At 43.9% G+C, this 23,972-nt stretch overlaps 1 protein-coding gene across 2 annotated transcripts in view; it reads left to right on the forward strand.

The window, feature by feature from the left end:
* The window catches only part of PIN1 (peptidylprolyl cis/trans isomerase, NIMA-interacting 1), a 43,478-nt gene that overhangs the window by 3,473 nt on the left and 16,033 nt on the right, over positions 1-23,972 (forward strand). The window contains exons 1-2 of one of the 2 annotated variants that reach the window (XM_079967883.1): positions 805-841; positions 9,947-10,147. In XM_079967883.1, the coding sequence (XP_079824009.1) occupies positions 820-841; positions 9,947-10,147 (223 nt within the window). In that variant the 5' untranslated portion in view covers positions 805-819. Of the gene's footprint in view, positions 1-804; positions 842-9,946; positions 10,148-23,972 lie in introns of those variants that run through there. The other variant, XM_079967882.1, reaches the window with a different exon arrangement.

Raw genomic sequence — 23,972 nt, forward strand, 5'->3', positions numbered from 1 at the left:
GCTTCTCTCCTCCTCCTTTAGGAATCCTTTTACTCTTCTGTTGTCTTGCTGTTCAGCCATCTCCCTGCTTGTCTTTTCTGCTTCTGATAAATGATACTGGATTGTTATAGGTCATAGAATAATAGAATTGTAGAGTTGGAAGGGCCCCTAAGCATAATCTAGTCCAGCCCCCTGCAATGCAGGAATATGCAGCTCTTCCATGTGGGGATTGAACCTGCAGCCTTGGCATCATCAGCACTATATTCACAAGACCTTTTTACAGTAGGTCCATTGAAATTAATATGCCTAAGTTAGTCATGTTTGCTAATTTCAATGGATGGTATTATTGTGGAAGTGGAATATTTTCTGCTTGTGCAACGGGACTTCTCCCTTCTGGCCCTATGCATGCCTTGAGACCCCAGAGCAGATTTAGGGGCATGCAAGGGAAGAATGTTTCATTGTGCAAGGGTAAATTCCACCCAGTGGGTCCGCGCTGAGTATTACTAACATTGTTGACTATATTTTTACCAATTTCATTCCATAGTTGAGGGTGCGTGCCATGGATTTTTTAGTCAAAGTGAACCAGCCAAGAAGAAGAGGGAAGTATTAGTATGCTTGAGAGATACCCAAGGTTTGCAGAAATAGAAGAAAAAAAACCTCCAGGAAATGATACAAAAGAAAACCTGAAGCAAAAAAAATGACAAGACTGCGCATGCATGTAGTCACATTGAGGAAAGGAGAGGGAAGAAAAAGCAGAGCTTGGATCCAGAAGTGTGACACTACTAAGCCACACTTACGAGCCGGATTCAAACTGTACAGGGACGTTGATTGTGTTGGCTGATGGCAGAGGAGGAAGGAAAAGGTAGGAGATGGAAGATGGAGGGAGAAAGCTACCCCCCCCCCGAAAAAAAACCCCACCACCCAGATGGTGGAGAGGGAATGATGAATGGAAACCATGGATGTAGTGAGGGGGTTGTAGGCTGCACAATATCTTAAGAGAGAAATTTAAAAGGTGGCACCCCAGAGAAAAAGCCACGTGAAGACTTGGCATGCTCAAAATGTCAGTTGGAAAAGATAAACAGAAAACTTTGGGGTGAATTGGGAAAGTAGTGTCCTGGAGGAGCACTGGGTGAGTTTGCAAGGAGCTGGCTAGAACCCTGAGCCAGGGATTTTTACAGATAAACATTTTGTTTCAGGTCTGACTTGTGTTCTAAATTCTTCATCATTTTTCTTATTGTCGGTTCATATTTATTTTGTTAGGGTTTATGCTTCTTTTTGTTCTCCTAATTCGGGTTAGACTTCCACTTTTTAAAGGAAACCTTGCATTTGCTTCTGCGACTGCTTGTCAACCGCAGACATCCTCTTGAACTTGTTTGTCCCTTTCGTAATCTGAGTATATTTTATCTGATACTGTATTTAGTAAGTGACCATGTTGCACTTTCAGAGTAACTTCTATCTATCTATCTATCTATCTATCTATCTATCTATCTATCTATCTATCCTGCCATCACATGAGAGCCCAGGACAGTTAACAAATACAGTGGTACCTCTGTTTTCTAGCGTCTTGGAAGCTGAATGTTTCAGAACCTGAACGCCAAAAACCCAGAAGTAATTGCTTCCGTTTTCAAACACGTCTTGGAAGTGGCACAGCTTCTGCTGCATTTTTTTTTTCTCCATTGACTTTGCCATCTACCCTTTGTGCCTTGGTTGTCGAACATTGAGGAAGTCTAACATTCTTCCGGAACAGATCACATTCGACAACCGAGTTACATATATATAATTAAAATGAGAGAGACAGAGTTTTCAGCAGGAAAACTCACTAAATACAAAGCTCACAGTTAAAATTATTAACCCCACATTGGTAAATGCAACAACACAAGTGACAACAGTTGAGAACATAATTATGTTTAACAGAAACAGTTTGTTTAATCCAAAGGTCCTGATTAAAACAGGTGTTTCTTCAAACCTTGCCTTTAAAACTCAGTAGATGGGGTGGAACAACTGCATTTCTGGGGAGAAGGAATTCCACAAACAACCTGCCATGATCAGGAAGGCCCTTCCCCACATCACTCCCCAATGAGTAATGCTTGTGGGGATCCCAAGAAGGGGATTCCAGCTGATCAGAAAACACCAACATGGAGCATTTTATAGTGGCAACCTTTGTATTCTGCAACCACGATCTAGGAGTGCAGCTAATAACTGAGTTAAACGTCAGCAGCTTCCATTGTGTCCAACTGTGGTCTAAGGCACAGTTCCCCTAACATAGCTAGAAATATCATCTCTTTGCTGTAATCTGAATGTATATGTGCCCAGATAATGGGAGGTTAATTGAAGCCACCCAGCACTTTCTCATTTGGGATGCCTTCCTGAGTTTTTGCCAGCTTTGTTTCATCCCAACCTTCAAAACAAAATTAAAAAATTCCTTCCAGTAGCACCTTAAAGACCAACTAAGTTAGTTCTTGGTATGAGCTTTCGTGTGCATGCACACTTCTTCAGATACACTGAAATTTTTTTATTTTGTTTTGACTATGGCAGACCAACATGGCTACCTATCTGTAATCCCAACCTTCAGTTTGGGTTGTGGACAGTTACAGTGCAGGGAACATGAACCTGATATTTCCGCACTCTGTGATTCTGGGGACCTCAACCACACATTGAGACCCTGCGATCCTTCCTGCTTAGCTAGCTCTATGTGAAGCAATATCATTTTTGAAATTGCCCCCTCAGAGTGCTTGACTTAAGCTTCCTACACAACAACCTATAAAACCTCATAACTATTTTTTAATGTTGGTGCTCTTGCCTGTGTGCCTAACAACTTCTCCAGATCTTTCACTTTTACCTCAAGGGAATAGATTTCCAAAGAGCCCCAAACCTGCTGCATGGAGCATGCACTCATAGCTTCTGTGAGCAGGCGGATAAGCAAAGTATTGTTTTATGAGGTTTGTGGGTCAGGTGTGAAGCCTTTTCTTGGCCTTTATTTCATTGTTCACTCTCACCTTATTCTTGATAGCTTTTTTTGCACTTGCAGAGCTGGGTGTCCTCAGACTTCCCTAAATAAATAAACTGTTCCTGTTTGTTTGTTTGTTTGGTGTTTTTTTTGGGTGGTGGTTATCTTAAATACGTTGGTGTAGGAATGGGTGAGGTAGTATGGATCTGTTGTCTATACACTCAATATAGCAAGTGTTTCAGTTTGAGCACCACTTTTCCTATCCCCTTATCTTCTCTTTTACATTTGTGGAGGGACTTTGTGGAAAGTAACCTAATGACCCAGTGAACACAAGGAACCCTGTACTCAAAATTTTAAAATAGAATTAACTGCCTTCAGTATTTGGATTCATTTTTCCAGTTGCTGCAGGTGGCAGCGAGAGTAGTATGCTTTGTCTGCAGTTCTCAAGTGACTTCCTATGAAGTTGTTGCATGTGTGTAGGTTGTTTGAGGACTGCATACATTCAGGGTGGTCTTTTGCTTCTTGTTTATTTGCTTCTTGGTATGAATGGAGCATGCAATTAAATGTTAGTGGTTGGTATTGCAGGACTCAAACACAGGAAAACGAAGGCTATGTCTCCATTTCCTAGCAAGTGGAATAAGACAGTGGCTGATAATAAAAGTCATTATAATACCATCATTAAATCATGCAAAGAGTACATGCTTTTCTGCCTTACGTTAGTGGGCTGTGTCACAGTATGACTGACTGGCTTTTGATTTCATCCCAACATTACAGGATGCAATTAAGTCACAGCGTGGTTCTCATGGTTTATAAGCTTTCCCCAGCCTAATGTACTCCAGATGTTGTTGGGCTAAAGCTCCCATCAGCCCCCACCATCTTGGCCAAAGGTCACGGGGTGGTGGCAGTTATGGGCAAAACATCTGGAGGGCACCATGTTAGAGAAAGCAGGAATTGGGTGGCCTTTGCTATAATTCTCCCCTATTCTTGCCATGCTCAAATTTTACTTTCTGCAAAAGGAGGTGCCTGTCTGGTTGATGAGAAATGTGAAGCCATCAAGAGAGGTCACTGGGAAGATCTGTGGGTCTTGCATGTTATTGTTAACGGTGGATACCTGGTTGTGACACTTCCACTCTACTTAGCAATCAAACCTAGTTCAGATACTACCTTTTCTCCTTCAGGTGGCTCATGACCACTGCATCACTAAAAAGGTTGAAAGGCTCCAGCTGGGGAAGACTTGGTCAGGTCACAGTCTTGAGCAGTGTTAGAAACTCAGATATATAAGCTAATTGCCAAATAGCATCTTAAACCTAGGTTACAGTCGCCACAGTGGAATGGCTAGGTGCCATTTCCCCCCAAATGTGCTTTATTGTTTTTTTCCATTTCATTTCTATAGCACTTTATATTTTAAAGAAAACATCTCAAATTAGTTTACAACCATCAAATGGTGTAGTGGTGACATTATTGGACTAGGACCTGGGAGATCAGGGTTCAAATCCCCACTCCGCCATGAAGCTCACCGGGTGACCTTGGGCCAGCCATAGGCTCTTCAGCTACCTCACAGGGTCATTGTGGGGATTAACTGAGGGGAGGGAGGTGAACAATGTACTCCTTAGAGAAAAAAGGTGGGAGATAAAGGCAATAAGTAAGCTCTTCTGCTGACCTGCTTAAGAAAGCTGGAGAGACCACCCGGATGGAGATGTCCGTCACCAACCTGGTGCCCAGAGATTTCCACAGGGTCCAAACTGGATCTGCGCCAGTCACAAAATGCTCTGGCACAGGTCCAATTAAAGTGGTATAGAAATGAAATGAAATCAATAATAACAACAAATTCCATTGCAAAAACAGGAGAAAAAATGGCTCCTAGACATTCTGTTGTGGCAACTGTAACCTAGGTTTAAGGTGCCATTTGGTGACTAGTTTATGTATCTGGGCTCCAAACGCTGGTGACTATCCCTAAATGAGAGGAGAGAAAGTGTGTCAGGTTGCCATTCTGTAGTTGGTCTTCTCTCCAGTTGTCAGTTGCAGATTACATGACTGCCCTACCAGAGGAAGTAGCTTTGTATTTAAGAGGAAACTAGTATTTTGAGATCTTCTGATTCGGTTGAAACTTATTTTTCCCCAACAAAACCCCTATGAATTTCACAAAAGTTACTCGCTCACAAATTATTAATAGCCGTCTGCCCCCCAAACAGTCATTTATAGTACAGTGGTACCTCGGGTTACATACGCTTCAGGTTACATACGCTTCAGGTTACAGACTTCGCTAACCCAGAAATAGTACCTCGGGTTAATAACTTTGCCTCAGGATGAGAATGGAAATCGGGCTCCGGTGGCGTGGCAGCATCAGGAGGCCCCATTAGCTAAAGTGGTGCTTCAGGTTATGAACAGTTTCAGGTTAAGAATGGACCTCCGGAACGAATTAAGTACTTAACGCGAGGCACCACTGTACACTGACATCCCATTAAGGAAATGGAACGAGCAAACACTTCAGACTCCGGTTTACAAATCCTTCCTTACCTGAGGACAATTTCTACGGGTCACAAGCAGTCAGGCAAGTTACTGTTTTACAAGCCCGGTTTAATATCTGTCTGGCTTAGACTAAGCAGGTGTGTGGGGTTCTTGCACTTGAGGCAGCAAAGTGTTCAAAACAGCATTTTTCTCCTGCTTCAGGAACAGGAAGTGCTGAAGGAAAGAGATACTATAGCTTGGCTGCTACAGACTTGGCAAACAATTGCAAGTACAGAGCAAGCAAGTTGTTCTGTGGGTTCTGGACTAGGAATGAAGTATAAGTAACTAAGCAGCCTTTTCATTGGGGGTGTTGACAGAGGGCAGCTGTAAATATAAGGGGAAGGAACCCATCTTGGAGCTTTACAAGTTTAGACGGAAGAGAGTGCAAGTGGGGGACACTTAAATCAGATTTCAGCTGGAAATCTGCTAGTAGTGGAAAATTACTCACGAATGGGCTTTAAAGGCTATGGGGCCCAGATACTTAGGACTTCCCTAGCTTCTATCAGGCAACCCAGTCTATTTCTTTTAAGATCTGCAGATGACTGCAATGCGTTTAAAACAGCAGCACCAGACCCTGCAATATCCAGGCTTTCCATCCTCCCTTCATATGGATTTCTTTGTGACTGATTTCTTTGGGCAAAGGGAAATGTAATCTCCCACAGCTCTGTGCCAAGAAGACCCAGCATCCTTCATTTTCAGTATAGGCCTAAAACAGTCTTTTCTGAAGAATGCACACACTCTTGTTTTTTCTCGCTGGTCGAGTAGGGGCAGGGCTGTTGAATTCAGAAGCTAAAGTGGAGCTAAAGGCTGCTTTTTCCAGCCATATCTTCTAATAATTCATTAGGACCTACAAGTACAGCATACCTGCTACAGGACAACTTTATGGTTTCTTCTAACAACCAGGTTTGAGTAGCTCATGCTTTGCATGAAGCTGATATATGTGTGTTAATTTTGTAGCAGCTGGCCAGCAATTGGTACTTTGGGCTAAATTAGTGGATATTAGGCTTTGTTTTGGAGCAAGAAGTAGTTCTGCCCGGGCAGAGGGGTGAAGTATCCTGAGTGCACACATCTGTGTATTTTCTTGTACAGTGAGGGGAAAAAAGTATTTGCTCCCCTGCTAAATTTGCCTGTTTGCCCTCTGACGAAGAAATGACCAGTCCATAATTTTAATGGTAGTTTTATTGTAGCTGTGAGAGACAGAATAACAACAGGAAAATCCCCAGAAACCCAGAAGACAAAAGTCAGAGATTGATTTGCATTATAATGAGTGAAATAAGTATTTGATCCCCTATCAATCAGCCAGATGTCAGGCTACCTGGTACCTTCACTGTGTGTAACGAGCTGAGATTAGAAGCACCTGCTGTAAAAGAGAGGTCTTGCCTGTAATCCCAGCTCGTTACAGTACCTGTACAAAAGACACTGTCGACAGAAGCAATCAACCCAGCAGATTCCAAAGTAGCCACCATGACCAAGACCAAAGAGCTGTCCAAGGATGTCAGGGACAAGATTGTAGACCTGCACAAGGCTGGACTGGGATACAAGACTATTGCCAAGCAGCTTGGTGAGAAGGTGACAACAGTTGGTGCAATAATTTGCAAATGGAAGAAACACAAAATAACTCTCAACCTCCCTCGGTCTGGGGCTCCATTGCAAGATCTCATCTCATGGTGTTGCAGTGATCAGGAGAATGGTGATGAAGCAGCCTAGAACTACAGGGGGGAACTTGTCAATGTTCTCAGGGCAGCTGGGACCATAGTCACCATGAAAATAGTTGGGAACACACTACGCAGTGAAGGACTGAGATCTTGCAGAGTCTGCAAGGTCCCCTTGCTCAAGACAGCACATGTACAGGCCTGTCTGCAGTTTGCCAATGCACATCTGAATGACCATAGGAGAAGTGCGTGAAAGTGTTGTGGTCAGATGAGACCAAAATCAAGCTCTTTGGCATCAACTCAACTCGCCGTGTTTGGAGGAGGAGGAATGCTGCCTACGACCCCAAGAACGCCATCCCCACCATCAAACATGGAGGGGGACATATTATGCTTTGGGGTGTTTTCTGCTAAGGGGACAGGACACCTTCACTGCACCGAAGGGATGATGGACGGGACCATGTATCGTCAAATCTTGGGTGAGCACCTCTTTCCCTCAGCCAGGGCATTGAAAATGGGTCGAGGATGGGTATTCCAGCATGACAATGACCCAAAACACATGGCCAAGGCAACAAAGGAGTGGCTCAAAAAGAAGCACATTAAGGTCCTGGAGTGGCCTAGCCAGTCTCCAGACCTTAATCCCATCGAAAATCTGGAGGGAGCTAAAGGTTCAAGTAGCTACACATCAGCCTTGAAATCTTACTGACTTGAAGAGGATCTGCAAAGAGGAGTGGGACAAAATACCTCCTGAGATGAGTGCAAACCTGGTGGCAACCCTTTGACTCATGTATGCATATTTGTGCCGGAAATATAAGCTGATGCAACCATTAAACATACGTTTACAGCTAAAACTTTATTGGTCATTTTGACACTTAGATGATTTTGCCATTTTGCATTCTAGAATTGTATCTTATTTTGTAATATGTGGGAACATTGTGAAACTGTTGAGTTACTCTTTGGCCTTCTCTATCCCTATGCAATGACAATCTGCAAGATCACTTTCCTGAAAGAAAGTTACCCAGAACCTTTCAGAGATGAGGGTCTGTATTTTTTGGCAGAACAGTGTGTTTCTATGAGATGTAAAGTTAATGCATGTAGTTTGCTTGGCAGAGTCCTGAATATTTGAGAATGGAACATGCTGCACAGCTTGGGCAGTTAAGAGAAAGTGATAAATTGCTGTCATGTGGGGTTGCTTTAAATACAATTTCGAAATATGAGTTGTTCCAGAATATGGCAGCAGTGCTAGTTGTGCAGAGCAATATCACCTAATACTGCAAGAACTTTGTTGGTTACTAGGATAAATGCAAGGTGTTGAGGGAATTTGAGGGAACACTTTCTCCTTTACATACCTCCATACATGGAGGACTAGTGATGAGATCTCCTTGTAGGTATTTTGAGAGAATAAAATTGGATTTCTTGTTTTAGTGTTGTGTTCTCTCTCCCCATTTTTATCTGGTGAATTTAAAAATTTCTGTATTTTTATATTTCTGATGCAGTGGAAGGTCACATGCCCCACCAGTTTTCCACACCACTTATTTGAGAAATTTCAAATCAAGTGATTTATTTATTTGGCCATGACAACAGTTGAAATAAGTTTAGTGCCTTTCCCACCACAGCCTCTACAAACTTGACTGATTGGTACTGGATGTTCAAATTGCAGAGAATGGATAGGATCTCATCTTGGACACCATGTACCGGTATTTTTATGAATTGTGTTGTTACCTGATGCTTGAAGAGCTGTAGCAATTGAAAAGCAGGTGATACATTTGCATTTGAAACAGAAAATAAAAACCCTTGCCCAGTCCTAAATGTGTTTACTTTGAAGTAAGTCCTACACAGTTCAGTTGGGCTTAAGTCCTGGGAAAGTATGCTTAGCAGTTGCAATTTGGCTTATATCTATGCTTCGTCACAATCAGTTTTATCCTTTGGTGGCTCTTTTGCATATGAAAATTAGGCTTTAACTGTGCCTTACAAAGATGAGTTTACTTGTAGGAGATTGCAAATGTAAGCTTAATAGGTTTCACATTTTCTTTTTAAACCAGGCTTTTTTTAAACAGTCATGTTAAATTAAAAGTTGGTTTAATGTCTGTGTCTCTATGTGTAATGCCTATTTGATTATAGTAATTCAAAGGTAAGGGAGAAAATCAAAGCAATTATCTTTTTTAAAATGGACTTTTATGCACCCTGATGGTTTATATTGTTGTTGGGGTGTATTTGTAAGTGTGTTAAGGTGGGGGGATGGAGGCTGAATCTTCCTGATTTACTGGCAGTCACTCTAAAGCTGCCAGAGATTACATTTAGCATTGCTTATGATCATGGCTGAGCTTACCAAAGCCAAAAAATACTCTGAGCTTTTTCACCCGTGTAGAACACGTCACGTCACGTGTGTTTTGGCTCTTTCCAAAGAGTGACCATGCAGTTGGGCTTTCCCCCGAGAAACTGGTATCAATTTGGCAGGGCTCTTCTGATTCTTGCTTGGAGTTCCTGTCGCTGCGACCCTGCAGTGAAATGTACACAGGAAGGTTTGCCATCAGATCTATGTTGTTCTTTCATAGTCATTTTCGTCTTGTGCATGTTACTGACATCACAAAGGAGCTATAATAGTGCTTTGCCTGAGTTGGTATCACATAGTCCTGGGAGGTACTTGCCCTTAGCTTGGTTGCAGCAGTTGGGGATTGAGCAGAAACACTACAAACTGGTAATTTTGAAGGAGGCAAGTGAGAGGGAATGGGCTGAATTTCAGGTAGGTAGGCTGTAAGCTAAAATAATTGGGTGGGATGGGTCATAAGAGAATGCTTCTTAGAAAGAAGCTGATCTGCTGTGCCCTACAACTAAAGTCTTTTTCTCCTGTTTTATCTCACAGGGCGTGTGTATTATTTCAACCATATTACAAATGCCAGCCAATGGGAACGCCCCACTGGAAACAGCAAGAATGGACAGGGAGAGCCGACTAAAGTGCGATGCTCACATCTCTTGGTGAAACATAACCAGTCTAGGAGACCTTCATCATGGAGGGAGGATAAGATCACCCGGAGCAAGGAAGAGGCCCTGGAGCTAATTAATGGCAAGTAAAAGCAAAGGAAAGTGAGAGCTCAATGTACTGAAGCCCTGCTTTCCACACCAGACAGTCCAGCCCCCAGTGCAGTGCTTTCCTTTCAAAATTGTGATGAAGCCAGCAGCCTCTGGACAAAAGGAACCTGTTGACTCACTTCACTCCTCTTGATTGGGGCATTTCAGTTGCCTGTTAGGGCCATTTTTTCTACAAATTGTCTGTGCACCATATAAATTAAATTTATATGCCTCCCTTCATGTGTGCATCACAGGGCAGTTTACAGTATAAAAACACAAAAGTACGTAACATAGTAACAAACAAAAACAATACTCCCCGCTCTACCAGTTTAAAAGGCCAGAGATTGCTTCAGTAGCCAAAGGTCTAGGTAGAAGAGCAAAGTTTTTACCTGGCGCCTAAAGATATGTAATGAAGGTGCCAGGTGAGCTTCCTTGGGGAGAAGATTGCACAAGCGCAGGGCCGCCACAGAAAAGGCCCTCTGTCATGTGCAAATGAGGCACACAAAGAAGGGCCTTAGATGATGATTGCATGGTCTGGGTCAGTTCATATGGTTCACATATAAAGTCTCCAGCTCTTAAGATTGTGGAGAAACATATGGAAGTGGGAACTGCCTCTGAAAAGCTGCCCTTTTCAAACCCTGCATGGCTAAGTGTCCTTCCTTCATTGCCATCTGTAGCAGCTTAGTCCATAGAAGCTGGCTGCCTCATCCATCCCACCTTGCCAAGAATTTCCAGTGCTGCAAAACATTCCTCAGTTATCATGTTCAGTATAAAGTAGGCGGACGGAGTGCGATAATGCAAAATTAATTTGCAAAAGGTGGGGTTGGTGGCATGTGGTGTAGATAGCTTTTTGTCTGATGCATGAACAGCATAATCAGAAGAGGGTTCAGTTGGGCCTTATATCTAGAGCCTTAGGACCTATTTCATACAAACAGCTGATGAGGTGACAAAATTTGCTCCTGGACTTTCATCCTGCGATGGAGAAGTTTATAATAGTTTTATTCTGTCCTGTAATATGTGAGTATATATATCTGTCTGTCTAAATATATAGAATCATAGAATTGTAGTGTTGGACCTTCTACCATTATTAATGAAATGTATCTACTACTTGCCAGGGCTGAAATCATTGCCAAGACTCAAATTTGACTCAGCCACTCCTGTTTTCTTCTGCATGTGGAATAGAGTTTTGCAGGGCTGCAATAGAAGCTTGGAATTCGAAGGGACCCCAAGGGTCATCTAGTCCAACCTCCTGCTATGCAGGAATCTTAGCTAAATCATCCCTGACAGATGGCCATCCAACCTCTGCTTAAAAACTTCCAAGGAAGGAGAGTCTACCACCTCCCAAGGGAGTCCCTTCCACTGTCTAGCAGCCCCTACTGTCAGAAAGTTCTTCATGAAGTTTAATCGGAATCTCCTTTCTTGTAACATGCCCCCCCGCCCCGCAGAGAATGAGCAAACAAGCTTGCTCCATCCATCATGTGACAGCCCTTAAGATGGCTATCATATCTCCTCTCAGTCTCTAGGCTAAACATACTTCTAGGCTAAACATACCCGGCTCTTTCAACCGCTCCTCATAAGGCTTAGTTTCCAGACTCTTGATCATCTTGGTCACCCTATTCTGCACACCTTCCAGCTTGTCAACATCCCTCTTAAATTGTGGTGCCCAGAATTGGACACAGTATTCCAGGTGTGGTCTGACCATGGCAGAAGAGAGTGGGACTATGACTTCCCTTGATCTGGACACTAGATGGCTGTTGATGCAGCCTAGAACAGCATTGGCTTTTTTTTTGCTTCTGCTTCACACTGTTGACTCATGCTAAGCTTGTGGTCCACCAAGTCCCCTAGATCCCTTTCAAATGTACTGCTAGCAAGTCAGGTGTCGCCCATCCTATATTTGTGCATCTGGATCTTTTTGCCTAATTGCAGAACCTTACATTTTTCCCGACTGAAATGCATTTTGTTAGCTTAGGTCCAGTTCTCCAATCTGTTAAGGTAATTTTAAACTCTGATTCTGTCTTCTGTGACATTAGCTACCCCTCCCAGTTTGGTGTCGTCTGCAAATTTGCATCCCCTCAGTTCCTTCATCCAAATCGTTTATAAAGACATTGAACAACAGTGGGCCCAGGACAGAACCTTGTGGCACCCAACTTGTCACTTTTCCCCAGGATGACAAGGAACCATTTGGGTTTGGTCAGTCAACCAGCTGCAAATCCACTTAGCAGTTACTTTGTTCAGTCCACATTTTACCAGTTTCCTCGCGAGAATATCATGGAGGACTTTGTCAAAAGCCTTTCTGAAATCAAGATACACTATGTCCACAGCATTCCCCTGATTCACCAAGTGTGTGTGTGTGTGTGTGTGTGAGTATGTGTATATCTATATAATCTTTGCATGTACAAATGTGTGTAAAGCCTTGGTGACAAGCTCTTTTTTAAATGTGCAACAAGGTATATGGAGGAGTGTTCAGTCCTGTCAACATTCCCTTTCCCAGTCTGCAGTCTGAAATTCTACTGTTTACAAACCTGTGACCATCTCATCTGGTGTATGTGCGATATATGCCCAAAAGTGCAAAATAGAGTTGGAGGTGCTGCCCAGCACACCCTGTTCTGAGAACACAGTGCCAGATTGTGGTCATAGTAATGTATTGCGGGTGGAATAGGCAGAAAATAGGCGGAGCTGTATCAAACTTTGGCAAACCTCTGGACAAGGTAAGATGCTTGGTAGGAGAAGGAAGAATGTCTTCCAGTTTGCATTGTTTGTCCTTGTTCTAGAGTCTGTAGAGCTCCAGGAAAGGACAAGCATTGTCAAAGTTGCCAGACTTCTTTTTAGCTCAGTTCATCAAACCAGAACCGGGGCAACCCTGACTTGCTAGTATTTTGAATCATTTTGGAGCTGAGGGTTTCAAATGCATTTCTCATGTAGCACAGACACTCGGGGGAAAGGCCTAAAATCGCTCTTGTATGATTTGGTGCCTCAAATACCAGTTGCCACAATTTTGAGCTTGTTCCTTATCTATTTTCCCATTTAGCACTTTCTTTTGTAAAGCCACCTAAGAGGTTTGCTTGTATTTTCTTTGTAAAAATGTGTATTTTTATATTGAAAATAAAATTTGTATTTTAAGCCAAAACCAATGTTCTTTAACATATTTTCATGTATGTTGAATGTTCATTTCACTGGTGGGAGGGAGGCAAGAGGGCAACATAACTGTGGGTGGGAGAATAAGATACCACCTGCATATCTTCCACATGAAATCTGGTGCAGGGCTTGTTCGTTGGCACCCTTGGCTTCAGCTGAATTGGATTAAGCTAATTTAAAAATACTAACGTGTTCTTCTGGAAACACCAGACTCCTGATTTTTTTTGTCCTTGACAGTAATAAAAGTTCAGCAGGGTGGGAAGAACCTTAGGTGCCAGTATGGGTAAGTAGAAAGAAAAAATAAAAAAATTCCTTCCAGTAGCACCTTAGAGACCAACTAATTTGTTATTGGTATCTGAAGAAGTGTGCATGCACATGAAAGCTCATACCAACAACAAACTTAGTTCGTCTCTAAGGTGCTACTGGAAGGAAAAATTTTTTTTGTTTCGACTACGGCAGACCAACACGGCTACCTACCTGTAACTAGAAAGAAAAATGTTAGGGTCTAGTAATCCTTTGGCATCTGAGCTCCATGTTTCTGTCATTCATGAAGCCATCTGTTGTGGCAGGCACAGAACAGTGATTCCTACTTAGACATTCTTCAGTGTTTGATATTGTAAGCAATGAGTAGAGCGTGAAGAGTGGGTTCCTTGGATTGCTCCGTGGCTCCTCTTTTTGAGCCACAGGGGTGGCAACAGCAGAACCTTTCTCTGCGAGGGTTTGAGTTATTTGTTTCCAGGCATGGCCTCCTCACGCAGCAGCATTTTGTATTTGTGATCTGGAGACCCATTCTGTGGTTTGCATGCACGTTGCTAGGAAATGAACCCTTCCACATGCTTTCCTACCCAAATTGTGCAGCAGGAGAACTGGCCTGCCTGGGTTTAGAAGAGGGATGGGGAGAACTATGCCTTCATGGAATCTCATCTTTTTTTAGTGCCTTTGGGGAGTTCTCTCTTTTTGAAATTGTAGCTTCTGGTTCAGTCAAGGAATGAGGCTCTGCAGCCATGGCCTCTGGCAGCCATGGCCTCTGGTATTTCTAGCAGAATTTCCCTCCAGGTTTCAGGTTGTTAGAGAAGCGCAAGAGGAACTTGATACTGGAACTGTGGATTAGCAACATAGGTGGTACAACCGGTGTAGTTTCCATGCTAACAGCTGTTGAGTCGCCCTCCCCACACTAGCCCACAAGTGTCAGGTGGGATTTGGACATAACCCAGCAGAAGAAAATCTGATCGCAGTTGGAGAAAGTTTAAATGGGTGCTTAATTCCCCCATTGAAATCAAGACACAAACTTCAGGTAGATCGTACCTTTATTCCTCTCCTCCCTTGCTTTTAAGGACAGGTTCTCTTATGAGACCTTGAATTCATTCAATCTGGGATTAAAGCAATGTACTGTATACACTTCTTGTTCTGAGTAGAATCTTTTTTTAAAACACTTTCCCATCCTAGAAAACATAACCTTAAAATAAAATAAAATAAGAAAAGAAAAGAAAAGAAGGATGCATATTTCTTGCCACTTAAAAGAATTCATATGTCTACCCAGGGGTCCACAAAATGTATTTGCCAGATCACTGGAGGGAGCCATATATTTTTGTCCAGCAAACATATATTGTTCTTGATTCTGTGCTGGACTTCAGAAATCCAACATGATGCCCAAAATGAGATCCTATCCGTTCTTCCAATACCAGTCAGTATTTGTAGAGCCTGTGGTAGAAAAGGCACTAGACTTATTTCAGCTGTTGTCAGTGACCAAATAAATAAATCACTTGGTTTGGAATTGCCCAGATAATTGGAGGGAATATTTATTGGACTGTATGACTTTCCATCTTTAGGACTGAATCAGAAATATAAGATAGGTTGAAAAACTGCAGTGAACCTGTATTTAGCCAAAGCCATTTGCACTCTTTTAATAAGTGCAGAACATGGCTCTCCTCAGCTGGATGCATTGTGCATTGCTATTCTTAGATTGGAGGGAAAAACCCTTCATGTGCGTAGTTATGAGAGTGGGAAAAGAAATTACCTTCTAAAGAAATGGCTTTTTGTTTTTGGCATTGACTGTACACAGACACAGACACACAGACACAGTTTCAGCTGAGCAGTTTTTCACTTCATTTTGTGGGATGGTGCTCTGTGGGTTAGATATACTTGCATGTGAAAAGTCTGCATAGAATCATAGAATCATAGAGTTGGAATGTTAAGGAGAAAGGCAGACTTGACACCTGCCCGGTGCTTTCTGTGTGTGGTTTGGGGACAGCCATCCTACATGCAATTGCCCCTCCTGCAGTCTGACTTGGTGTCCACGCTGCATATTTGGAGCAGTCTTACAATTGTTAAAAGGGAGAACATCATACCTGTAATTAAATGAGGATATTACCAAACTTTTACAAGACATGTTCAGTCAGGTGGCAAAGCTGCTAATAAGGGGAGTAGAAAAACTGATGACAAAATATAGCTTAAAAATAAATAAATTGAACCTAGATATTAAAAAAAACTGGGAGCATGTATGTTAATCATAAAGTGCTTAAAATCTGATTTTAATGCAAATGTATTAAAAGTACATCTCTAGTTGAATCCATTTGCCTATAAAATGCAGCACTGAAGAAGGCTTTTAAAACAGCAAATAGGGGTGAGGAAATTTTCTTTTGAGGTTAGCATTGTAGATCAGATGTTACAGGCTTTGAGGGGGTTAGAATCCATGAGAAGTCATCCGTGCCATGTTCATCTACTGAACCCACCTGGATAACTTTGTAATTCTTATGCCTTCTAAATTTGTTGTAGTAGCATACTTGGGGTAGATAGAAATTGGTATTGTGAATGTATTGTTTTGTAAATAAACGACAAAATACCTCCTACTGATACATCCTTCTAAGATTCCCACTTCTATCTTCAAATAACACCCTCCATGGGTACAAAAATCAGGACTGTTCTTTATTTAAGGTTCACAGCATGCAGTGGAATCAGGCCCCCATACAATCAGGTTTTGGGATCTGCCAGTTCTCAGTCCAAGAGAATCAGAGGCAAATACAGTGGTACCTCAGGTTACAGACGCTTCAGGTTACAGACCCCGCTAACCCAGAAATAGAACCTCAGATTAAGAACTATGCTTCAGGATGAGAACAGATTGTGCAGCGGCAGTGGGAGGCCCCATTAGCTTAAGTGGTGCTTCAGGTTAAGAACACTTTCAGGTTAAGAACGGACCTCCGGAACGAATTAAGTTCTTATCCCGAGTTACCAACGTAGTGTGGTTGAGGACAGCTTTGGGTCTAAATTCCAGAAGCAGCAGCTAATGTTCAGAGCATTTTCTGGCAACTAATGTAGTCTAGGACAGGCAATGAAGACAGTCCCACAGGCAGCAGCAAAAGCCAAGAGGTAGGTAGCATAACCCGAGAGGCAGAGGCAAGGGATCAGGTTCTGGAAAAGGAGTTGGATCTTAGCCAGGCAAAGTCTTCTTGGGTGAGCTTTCTCTGACAAGTGAGCAGATCCCAGGGTTAGGACTTTCTGGGCTGGGATGGTTGGTTGGTTGATTGCACACTAAACTGATTGCTGGGGCCAGTGCAGCAGCCGGGATGGTGCTTTTAACCCTCTTCAAGGTTTGTGTTCAGCACACAGCATGGGTGGCAAAGGTGAGCTCTGGTTTGATACCCCTTGCTACGCCCATCCCTCCAGGGAAAAATATTTCAGATTGTTTGTCTTATTCCCTTCTCTTCCTCATTGGTCACGTAAATGCTGGCCTATTAAGTTGGTTCTAGGTGAAGTACAAGAATTGCAGAGTTGGAAGAGACCATGAGGGTCATCTAGGCCAACCTCCTGCAGTGCAGGAATCTTTTCCCCAACTTGGGACTGTAAGCCATGACCTGAGATCAAGTGTCTCATGTTCTATCAACTGAGCTATTCCAGACGTCCCTTTGACTTTCCTTGTGCCCCTAGACATGCCTTCCCAGGTACAATTAAAAATTATTTAAGTAAATAATATTTCCCATTCTAGAACCTTCCATCACTCTAATATGCAACATTTCCTCCGCTCCCTGTTCTAGGTGATAATAACTCACCTTAATTGCTTCTAGGAAACTCGTTAGCCTTCTGTGAAACAAAATACTGCCAATTGATAGTATGTGAGCAAAATCAACATTTAATAGGAATTGGGCCATTTCATTAGAAAATAAAACCAAGAAATTATTTCTCAATGTTTTTCTTATGCCCTGTATACAAGCCATACTTCCATTATGTGTTTCTGAAGAGACCAGATTTATTTCCAAATTTGGGTCCAAGGAGATGGCTGTCTTCATTGTCCCCATGAACATCACCATCAGAGAAGCATGTGAAACAGGAAAACTGGAATCTTATTCTAACTTAAAAAATCTTCCACACCTCAGTAGGTTGAGAAAAAGACTGCCACCCACCCTTTATGGCATGGGGCCAAGAATGCCTTATAAGTCATATTAACTGCAAGAAGCAGAGCTCATGAAAAGCCTGTTTGGAAAGCGAGTTTTAGGATGAATTATTCCATGCTAATGATTCACTATCCTGATGATCCAAACAGCCCTTAAAATGGTTCTTAAAGGTAAGTGTTAGCAGTTGGCTGTTTGATGTAACCAGGATGGTTAAGGCAGAAATCTGTTTTGCTTTCCAAGTGCGAGTTGTAATTCTCTCCCCATCCCCTCTTAAACAAAGGAAAGGAAACTGAACTTTTAAAGTTACACCAAGCAACCATGCCCAACAGATTATATCCAACAAAGTTGTTCTGTTGGTGCAAGGACTTCCCACAACTTTCCCTGCCTCTCCAACAGTCTGGAGCAGATTTGTGGGGGAACCTGGGGTGTGCGCAAGGAGAGGAGAAGGGAGCACAAGAGCCCTCCTGTTGTGCAAGCAGCGCAATTGTGTGAAATGCAACCCGGTGTGTGTGAAGATTCACCACAGCTCCCAAAAGCTGGGGCAACCTTCCTTCTAGTCGGGCTGCTACTCAGCTTGGCTTTTCTTGAACTCCTAGAGCATTCAAGATGGTATGCTGTTGTAGAGGAGGAACACATTGCCATTGTTTCCTTTACCTTGAGCAAACTGTGGCATCTTGGGATTGTTGAGAAGTTCCGTTTGGATGCAGACCACGAGAGGCTTATTGGCCAAGTGCTGTCCCAGAACCACATCTTCCATTATAAGTTCCGATAACCAGCTTTTTGTGTGCATGTTATCTTTCTCGGATAGAAGGCTAAGCCAATGAAAATTTGTTGCTGGGTGCAGCAGCAGAAGGCTTCCATCATCTGATAACATTATGGAGAGAGACATTTTAATCTTGTATTGTATGGGATTCTGATGTAATTCTTATATTCAAGTGATGTTTAAAATGTATTAAAATACCGGTTTGATAGCCCCGGTAAGGCAAAAGGAGACGGGAGTCCTTTTGCTATCAGATAATTTTTGTGTTAGAGCAATCTTCTGTGTCACCTTAAGGACAGAGGGAAAGGCGTGATTAAAACTTATTTCATCTAGCTCTCCTGCTGTGAGGTTGATAAAACCCATTAGGAATTCATTCATTTGTCTCTTTTATTATCATTGTTTCTTTTTTTATATGAAATGCCATGATCAGGAGAGCTGGGTGTGGGGAGAATCTATTTTCTGTCAACAGCTGCATCTGTCCTTGATAAACACCATTTGTGGTAAAGGTCATAGGAGCTTGCATATAATTGTTTAAAAATGGCGGTGTGCATTTTGGCTTGATAACGGTATAAAGGGAGATTGATACTGTTGACTTGGCAAGAGCAGTCTGTTATTATCTTCCGAAAAATGAGCAGGTGAAATTATGAACAACAACAAATATCTCACTAAAGAATTTATTGCATGAATGCCCACCTTAGCCGCAATCAAATAGCTGAGCCTCACTGAATTTCTCTGAACAAGCTTACCATACCTGATGAACATAATTATAGCCTAGAATTGTTAAAATAGATCCCCTGGGAAGCATCCGTTTGACAGGCATATCATCGTCGCCTTTGATGTTATTGTTTAGAGAATTTTAACTCTGATATTGTCATGTTTTTCTTAAACACTGTGGAGGTTGAGAGTTGTCAAAGGGCTTGTGAGTGTGTGTTAGATTTTTGTTGTGTTTAAATCTGGGCTTGTAAATAGCCTCTTACCTGATCTCCTACGGCGAGTAAGAATCTGGTGGAGGTGACCACACACAGGTGTGTCGTCCCCCCATATATGTGAGCAGGAGGCTGGTGTAGAAAATGTTTGTGGGCTACTGATTTTTCTTTGGTGGACTTCTTTCCAAAACTGTATCACTGGGCAGATTAGTCTTAATGTGTTGTTCCCCGGGGGTCCTGTTGAAAAAATTTGACTGCTTTCCTGCATACTCCTTCAGAACTCCAGCCAGAGTGACCTGTTCTGCCTTAGCAGCTGGGGCAGGGGGCAGGGAGAGAGCGATGGGGATGAGAGAGCGATGGTCCTTCTCACCACCAGCATGCAGACTTCAACCACTGATGCCGAGGGAAGTTGGACCTCAACAGAAGAATGAGGTCTTCAGCACCTCTGTTTATAGGCGGCATCTCATAGAAGGACTTCTGTGGGTGGTTTTGTTTGGTTTTGTTTTAGTATATAGAATTAAACAAATAATGAGAGAATACTAGATGACACACTGAAATAATGTAGCATCTATTGGATGCATAGTATTGGATGCACAGTTAGAAAAAATGCCTCAGAGATATTGAAGAGTTGCTGATAGCTGAGCTAGATCTACAAACACCCTGGATTGGTTGTAGCTTCCTCTTCTGCTCATGTTTCAGAAGGGATATTTTGCTGGCTGCATTGGACTGTTAGCAGTGTTTGCTTTGGCCCAAACATCCCATTGGGTGGGAATTCTGTGTGCCAGAAAAAACAGAATTGTCCACAGGAAGGCAGTCAGGTGAGAGTTGAACTCCTCCTCCTTAGATAGCAGGGTTGGCAAACACGACCCCTTTCTCAAAGAGGACCTGCTCTTCCAAATGGCGGCAGGGCTCTAGAGTGGTTCCTGCTGAACGGGGCTGCACGGCAACCAGCTTGGCTGCCTCGAGACAAACCAAGAAGTCATTAGCCCCGGTAACAGCTGCCCTTTTCCTGAGTTTGCTGCATTGCTTGCTCTTGCAAGTGTTTCCTCCTCTCCTCTGACTCTCCTGCTATGTTAAGTGGGAGGCAAATCAAACCACATGGCTCAGCTGTGAGCTAGGGACTCAACCTCATCTCTTCTGCCTTCCTCCCTGCCCAAGTATAGAGGGGTGATGCTTCTGAGAGGCTGCCACCCTGTGTTCCTCATTTGCTGTGCTAGATAAAATCAGCATCCTGTGTCCAGGCCCATGAAGGCTGGAAGGCAACAGCTGGGGCTGCCCTGGGAGGTCTCCACGGCCCTGCGGTTGCCTGGCATGATTCTCAGTGGGCCTCTTTTCTCCCCATGGCTGCCTTTGATTTTTTACTTTGACCAATAGGTAATGTTGATTTGACACCCCTGCTCCTCCGTTTCCGATGTAGATCTTCTTCCTTGCTTGTTTCTGATAAGATCTTCATTCCCCCCCTTTTCCCTGGCAGGAAGAGTGTGCCATTTGGTGGTTCAACTCAGGTGTCCAAATGTCTTGGGCTGACCCTGGGTAAAGGCTGATGGGAGAACAGGGAGGCAAGGGAGGAAGACACTGCTCTGATCATTCCCCAGGGACTCTTGCTTCTTCTGCCCTTCCCATTCTGCCTTCTGATTTAAGGCAGCTGCGGGTGAGGACAGCGCTGGAGCTGAGGATGTCCAGAATCCTAGAATCGTTGAACAGTAGAGATGGGACCCCAAGAGACGTCGTCCATCCCCCTTCAATGCAGGAACCGAGGACAGGTCACAAGTTAGAACTGAAGGTCACCTCAGGAGAGCTTGGGGCATGGATGGCTCTGGGTGAAACATTCATAATTTCTGCAACCCATGGCAGGCTGCACCAGAGTAACGTGCCAGCCCCAGGCCCTCTGCAGCTTGGTGCAAAGGAGAATCAAGCCCAGGGACCTGACTCTGCCCTGGCTGGGTTAATCTGGTTCTCTCTTAAGCTTCTCTTGTGTGAAAAATCTATCCAACATGTAATTAAAATTTGCTGCAGTGAAGAAGCAGGTGGCTTCTCAGTCCTTGCTCACGTGAGCTGCCTGAATTGGCATATAGCTACTAAGTGTCTCCCCTCTCCTGCCTTCAAAATAACTGTTCTTAGTCAACCCAAAATATCACAGAGGCATTTGGCTTCTACGCAGGTGCTGCTGATCTGCATAAACACTTTTCACTGCAGGAAAGCAAACAGGGAGTTATTCCAGACTCCACTTCTAGAATAGATGGTTGTAAAATCCAACTCAGAAACCTCCATTCATCTTTTGGAACAGTAGCATGTTTTGTATTTTCAGTCTTCTGCATATTCTTCCACTTCTACAGCTTATGCTCTAGTAACATCTTCTCAACTCCCTTGCAGGTCACAAGCATCAGGGTGAAATTTTAAGATGGCCGGGGAGGAGAAATTGGAGGCCCTGTGGTGTTCTGATCCTCCTGTGCTGTGATCCCCTTTTGAGGGTTGCATACAGTGTTGGGCAGATGATAAAACACAGTTCTGTCCACTTTTGTAGCTAGCCCTGTCTGTGGTTTATGAAAGGCTGGCAAGAGTGAGCAGGGCTACAGCTGTTTTGCTGTAGTGATTACTGTATTTTTTGCCCAATAGGACGCACTTTTTCCCCTCCAGAAATGAAGGGGAAATCTGGGTGCGTCCTATGGGGCGAATACAGGCTTTCGCTGAAGCTTGGAGAGCGAGAGGGGTCGTGCGCACCGACCCCTCTCGCTCTCCAGGCTTCAGGAAGACATCCGCAGCCTAGGCAGCCCTGCGGGAGGTAGCACAGGGATGTCTAGGCTGTGGATAGCAGCCTGCTTCCTGGAGCGTCGGGCGCCCTGAAAGCAGAGTGCCCGGCGCTTTGGGAACACATCCGCAGCGTGGGGAGCCCTACGGGAGTTCCCCACAGCGCTCCCCACGCTGCGGATAGCAGCCTGCCGCCCGGCGGGCGGGGCGCCCTGAAGCAGAGCGCCCCGCGTGCCGGACAGACATCGGCCAGCCCCACAAGCTCGGGGGACAGCAGGGAGGCGCAGCGCCACCATCCCGCTGTTCGCCGACCTGGTTCGGTTTCCCCGACCTGCTTTTTGGGGGGAAATAAAGGAAATTCCCCCCCCCTTTATTTCCCCCCCAAAAAACTAGGTGCGTCCTATGGGACGGAGCGTCCTATGGGACGAAAAATACAGTTCCCTGTTTCTGAAAGGAATCTTCTACAGCACAATCCTGGGCATCTCTACATGAAAGCCAGTCCCCTTAGGTTCAGTGGGGCTTCCTGCCAGCTAACTGTGTATAGCAGACTTTGCCAACTGAGTGTCCTGCGCTAGAAGTTTCATCAGCCCCAGTAAGCGCTACCCTCACCCCAGGAGCTCCTCACGTGGAGGTGGCTTGGATCTGTCCCTCTCAGTTCCGCAGCTGGGTGGTTCTATCCAGGCACAGAGCCCCTGTGGAATCTGTTTCCTGTGTTCTGCTCATGGCTCCTCTTAGCCACACATTGCATAGATGTGCAGTGGCAGAGCACATCCTGTGCATGGTAGAGGTCCCAGATTCAACCTTTGGAGAGCAACTGCCAATCAGTGTGGTCTTCCCTAGCTTGGTGCCCTCCAGATGTTGGAGTACAGCTTCTCTGGTGGGTGAAGTTAGGAGCAGTAGTCCAGAACACCAACCAGGTCAAAAAGGCTGTATAGAACTGCAGTCCTAAGTATAGGTAGAGGCAGTGTAGTGCACTGGTTGGAGTGTTGGGCTTGAAGCTGGGAAATCTGGGTTCAAATCCCCAGGGCTGGCCCACCCATGAGGCAAGGTGAGGCTACTGCCTCAGGCAGCAGGATCCACCAGGGCAGCAGATCTGAATGCTGTTCTCCCTTCCCCCTGGTTCCTGATGTAGATCTTCCCTCATCCCTTCTTCCCTGGCACCATTTTGGGGTCTGCCTCAAAATCCCTACAAAAGCCATTCAAATCCCTACTCATTGGGTGACCATGGGCCAATCACCCTCTCTCAGGCTATAATCCAACTCCACTGGCACTGACCTGAGCTCCTTGAAGGAGCAGCAGGATACAAATGTGAACCAGGTTCCTACAGCTAACACAGTGACAGTGTAGTAATTTTGAAGTGGTTAAAAAAACTGATTTAAGGTCTAATGTTTTACAATTTTTTATGTGCTGTAAGCAGCCCAGAGTGGCTGGGGAAGCCCAGCCAGATGGACGGGGTATAAATATCATCATCATCATCAAGGTATACTTAGAAAAATGCGGAAGCCAGTATCCAAACCCCCCTTCACCATTGCTTTTGCGCTCCCAAGAAAAGTAGAGTTTCTTGAGAAGTTTTGCCATTTGCACAGTGGATTGCTTCTGAAACATACAGTGAAATAGGTATGTGTCTCTGCTGTTCAAAAGGAGGGAGCATCTCCAAGGGCGGAATGAAGCCTTTGGGCATGCCTGAAGTAGCTCTTTCAGTCTCACTTTTGTATCTTCGTCATATCTGTTAACAAAGGTTGAACACCATTGGGTGGAAAGACAAAAGAAAATCAACACAAACTAGGGATGTCATCAGGACAAGACAATTTGTGCTTACGTGTAAACTTATGTGCAAACTTTAAAAACACAACAAATTGTCAG

The sequence above is a fragment of the Podarcis cretensis genome (assembly GCF_951804945.1).
Source record: "Podarcis cretensis genome assembly, chromosome: 2".
In the NCBI taxonomy this organism is placed as follows: Eukaryota; Metazoa; Chordata; class Lepidosauria; order Squamata; family Lacertidae; genus Podarcis; species Podarcis cretensis.